The following is a 4,035-nucleotide window of genomic DNA, read 5'->3' as shown; positions in this document are numbered from 1 at the left end:
AAAAGACCACTGGGAAGTGCCCACCAGGCAAGGAGATACCATAGGGTTGAATAGAGGTAGATATGATGAGATACCTTCAGAGCTCTCTCAACATCCTTTATCTCTGAACTTTGTAAAAGGCATCAACGCACATCATAGTCACAATACCAACGATTATACCGGCAGACGAGAGAAGCAGAGGGAACATCATTGATGACCAACTTCCGTGGACGGCCACCTCAGGGGCAGCAGAGCAGATGACCATGGCAGCACAAGTAGACTCGGCGAAAGAACCGAACAAATCAGCGCCCATACCGGCGATATCACCAACGTTATCTCCAACGTTATCGGCGATACAGCCGGGGTTCCTCGGATCATCCTCATCGAGGCCGTACTCATTCTTACCAGAAAGATCGGCACCAACATCGGCAGCCTTGGTGTAAATACCACCACCAACACGACCAAAGAGAGCAATAGAGGAACCACCCAAACCATAACCGGTAAGAGCCTCGTAAAGACCGTTGACGTCATCGCCATAGAACTTGGAGTATATCAGAGCCAAAATGAAAAGGTTGAAAACACCCAAGGAGACGAGGGCAAATCCCATGACAGAGCCACCACGAATAGCAACATCGTAACCAGCGGAAATGTTCTTCCAAGATTCGTGAGAAGTGCGAACGTTGCAGTACACAGCCGTCCTCATACCGATGTAACCACACGCTATAGAGGTGAGAGAGCCCACTATGAAAGCGATCATGGTACCGAGACCGATGCTAGGTCCGATGATGATCGAGAAGACAACAACGTAGACAAGCATATACTTATACTCGGAAATTAGGAACGCATTGGCACCTTCCGCAATATGCGACGAAATGTCTCTCATGCGTTCTAGGATCTTCGGGACATCAACCTTCTGTCCATTGCCCATCAAAGAAGCTTGGATACCGGAAGGAGGACCAGTCAACTTGATAAGGCTAACATGGGTTACCTCCTTGAAGGCCCAGAGGACTCCAAGAATAGGTGGAATAAAAACAAGCAAATTGGTCGCAAGTACACTCGCCATTTGCACAACGATCACAATCGATGAAGGTACAGTATCGTTTCCATCACCCAATTTGTATCTTGGGCTGCGCAGCTACACACCACAAAAGCTTTGTTAGCGTCGCTGACCTCTCTGACTGTTGTCCATTGATATTATATGAGTGCTTTGATGACCTCAGATAAGAGCTGCTATCGTACATCTCGGTTGTGATCAGTCGAGCGTGTGATGATCCTTCCGCATGTACAGAAGTTGGCCAACCTCTCCATGATCTCGAAGTTGTCTACGGCAAAACTCGTCTCACAAAGTTTGCTTTCTTACAACGTAACCGCATAGATATACTTACCAGAAGTGTGTACCGAGCATAATTGCGTTATCAATCAGCATGGCAAATTGCTTTATTGGTTGTTTATCACCAATATAACCAAAAATGGCGTATTGTTTTCTTTTATTTTCGAATACCACGTGCCACGATCTAACCCTCATTCCCATTGTCCTTCCATTCCAAAGGGTCAAACGAAATAGGAAAACCACTCTACACAACCGTTCAATTGTACTCAGCTGCAGTAGCGTGCTGCTATTTCGCGGACCAACAGCCATGACTACCATGAACTCAACACTCGACAAAGTCACGGGGAGAAAGTGTACGGTTACCTATCCGAACACACACCGGAAAGAAACTAGCATTACTAACTTAGGAACAGCGAGTAAGTGAATGTAATCTATGCATACGAATAGGCTTACAACCAGAAAGGACCACCATTCTCGTTGGAGGTCTTGGCGATAACGCCACCGAAAACGAGAGACATGATGGCAGAGAGCTTGATAACGATGTTGATGGCGGGACCGGAGGTATCCTTAAGCGGGTCACCGACGGTATCACCAGTGACAGCGTTCTTATGAGCCTGAGAGCCCTTGCCGCACTCGGGACCGAGACCACCAGATTCGATGTACTTCTTGGCGTTATCCCAAGCGCCACCAGTGTTGGACATGGAAATGGCCATCTGGACGCCAGAGACGAGAGCACCGCACAGGAGCCCGGCAGTGCAGTTCTTACCGAAGATAAGACCAGCGACGAGGGGAGAGAGGATGACCAAGCAACCAGGAGCAATCATCTCCATAAGAGAGGCATCAGTGGCAATCTTGATGCACTTAGTGTAGTTGGGCTTCATCTCACCAGAGATGATCTTGGGGAACTGCGACATGCACTCCTCGACCATCTGGTTGGCTGCCTTACCAACAGACTTCATAGTCATAGCAGAGAAAGCATAAGGCATCATAGCACCGAAGAGGAGACCAGTGAAAGTCCAAGGGTCAAGGATGTTGACCTTGGAGATTTCAGCACGAACAGTGTAAGCGCCGAACAAGGCGAGGGACACAAGAGCGGCAGAGCCGATAGCGAAGCCCTTACCGATGGCAGCAGTAGTGTTACCAGCAGCATCAAGAGCATCAGTGAGCTCCCTGACTTCAGGGCCCAACTCGGACATCTCGGCGATGCCACCGGCATTATCAGAGATGGGACCATAAGCATCAATGGTGAGGGACATGGTGAGAGTCCCGAGCATACCGAGGGCACCAAGAGCGACACCAAACATACCAGCGACGGAGTGAGCGACGCAGATAGTGATAGCCAGGCAGATTACGGGAACGATGCACGAAACGTAACCAGCGGCAAGACCGTAGATGATACCAGTAGCAGCAGAGATACCCTCGGACTCGGCGATCTCACGGACTGGTTTGTAGGTCTGAGAAGTGTAATACTCAGTGGTGTAGCCAATGCAGAGACCAGACCAAAGACCAAGGAGAATGCACACAGCGCACTTAATCCAAGAGCAAGCCGGATGAGCCTCGTCAATGGCGAAGTAGCCAGCTGGAAGAGCCCACCAGGAAAGGGCAATGACGGTAGGTGTCTGCAACAAGGTGGAGATGACAAGGACACCCTTAAGGGCCTTCTCGATGTCAGGGATCTCCTTAACCTTGTAGAAGATGTTGACAGTGAGCATGGTGACGAGACCAACAAGGATACCAACAGAAGATACCATCAAGGGGAACAACATGGTGGACCACTCACCAGACACGAGAGCATCGGGGGCAGCAGAGCAGATGACCATGGCAGCACAAGTAGACTCGGCGAAAGAACCGAACAAATCAGCGCCCATACCGGCGATATCACCAACGTTATCTCCAACGTTATCGGCGATACAGCCGGGGTTCCTCGGATCATCCTCATCGAGGCCGTACTCATTCTTACCAGAAAGATCGGCACCAACATCGGCAGCCTTGGTGTAAATACCACCACCAACACGACCAAAGAGAGCAATAGAGGAACCACCCAAACCATAACCGGTAAGAGCCTCGTAAAGAGCACGAAGATCACCGTTATAGAAAGAAGGAACGTTATAGATGGTAACGAGAATAGCCAAGTTGAGAACAGCCAAAGACACGAGAGCGAAACCCATGACGGAGCCGCCGCGAAGTGCAACATCGTAACCATCAGAGAGGTTCTTCCAGCACTCATGAGCAGTACGGACGTTGCAGTATACAGCGGTCTTCATTCCGATGTACCCGCAAGCGATAGAGGTAATGGAACCCACAACGAATGACAACATAGTGCCGAAACCGATGCAGGGCCAGATGATAACGGAAAAGACGAGAACGTAGACCATCATGTACTTGTACTCGGCAATGAGGAATGCGTTTGCACCCTCAGCGATGTTGGAAGAGATCTCACGCATGGCGAGGAGGATCTTCTGAACATCACGGGCATCACCAGCAACAAGAGAGTCTTGCATGCCAGACTTTCCCTTGTAGGGACCGGCCAGCTTGATGCTGCGAACATAGACCAACTCTTTAATGGCCCACAGGAGACCCACCACAGGTGGGACGAAAGAAAATACGTTAGTTAACGTGACACTGCTCATTATGGCAGTTGAGAAGTCACTGTATGCTTCTTAAGCCTTTCTTGCCTTAGACTGTCGTTAGCTATCGATAACCTCTTGCAGTCTTGCATTTCCTCA

At 49.6% G+C, this 4,035-nt stretch overlaps 2 protein-coding genes across 2 annotated transcripts; both read right to left on the bottom strand.

The window, feature by feature from the left end:
* Positions 1–97: 97 nt before the first annotated feature.
* On the bottom strand, positions 98–1,042 carry Pmar_PMAR017440 (conserved hypothetical protein; the record flags this gene model as incomplete). The annotated part of the gene is made up of 1 exon (XM_002782770.1): positions 98–1,042. The coding sequence occupies one exon, from the start codon at positions 1,040–1,042 to the stop codon at positions 98–100; it is 945 nt and encodes a 314-aa protein (XP_002782816.1).
* A 627-nt stretch (positions 1,043–1,669) lies between these two features.
* Pmar_PMAR017439 (H+-translocating inorganic pyrophosphatase TVP1, putative) lies at positions 1,670–3,985 on the bottom strand. Its single transcript, XM_002782769.1, has one exon. It carries the CDS (start codon positions 3,937–3,939, stop codon positions 1,759–1,761), a length of 2,181 nt encoding a protein of 726 aa, XP_002782815.1. The 5' UTR covers positions 3,940–3,985; the 3' UTR covers positions 1,670–1,758.
* Positions 3,986–4,035: the final 50 nt, after the last annotated feature.

This window comes from Perkinsus marinus (assembly GCF_000006405.1).
Source record: "Perkinsus marinus ATCC 50983 genomic scaffold scf_1104296938294, whole genome shotgun sequence".
NCBI lineage: Eukaryota > Perkinsozoa > Perkinsida > Perkinsidae > Perkinsus > Perkinsus marinus.
The sequence above is the reverse complement of the archived record's forward strand: the minus strand, read 5'-3'. Positions and strand labels throughout refer to the sequence as shown.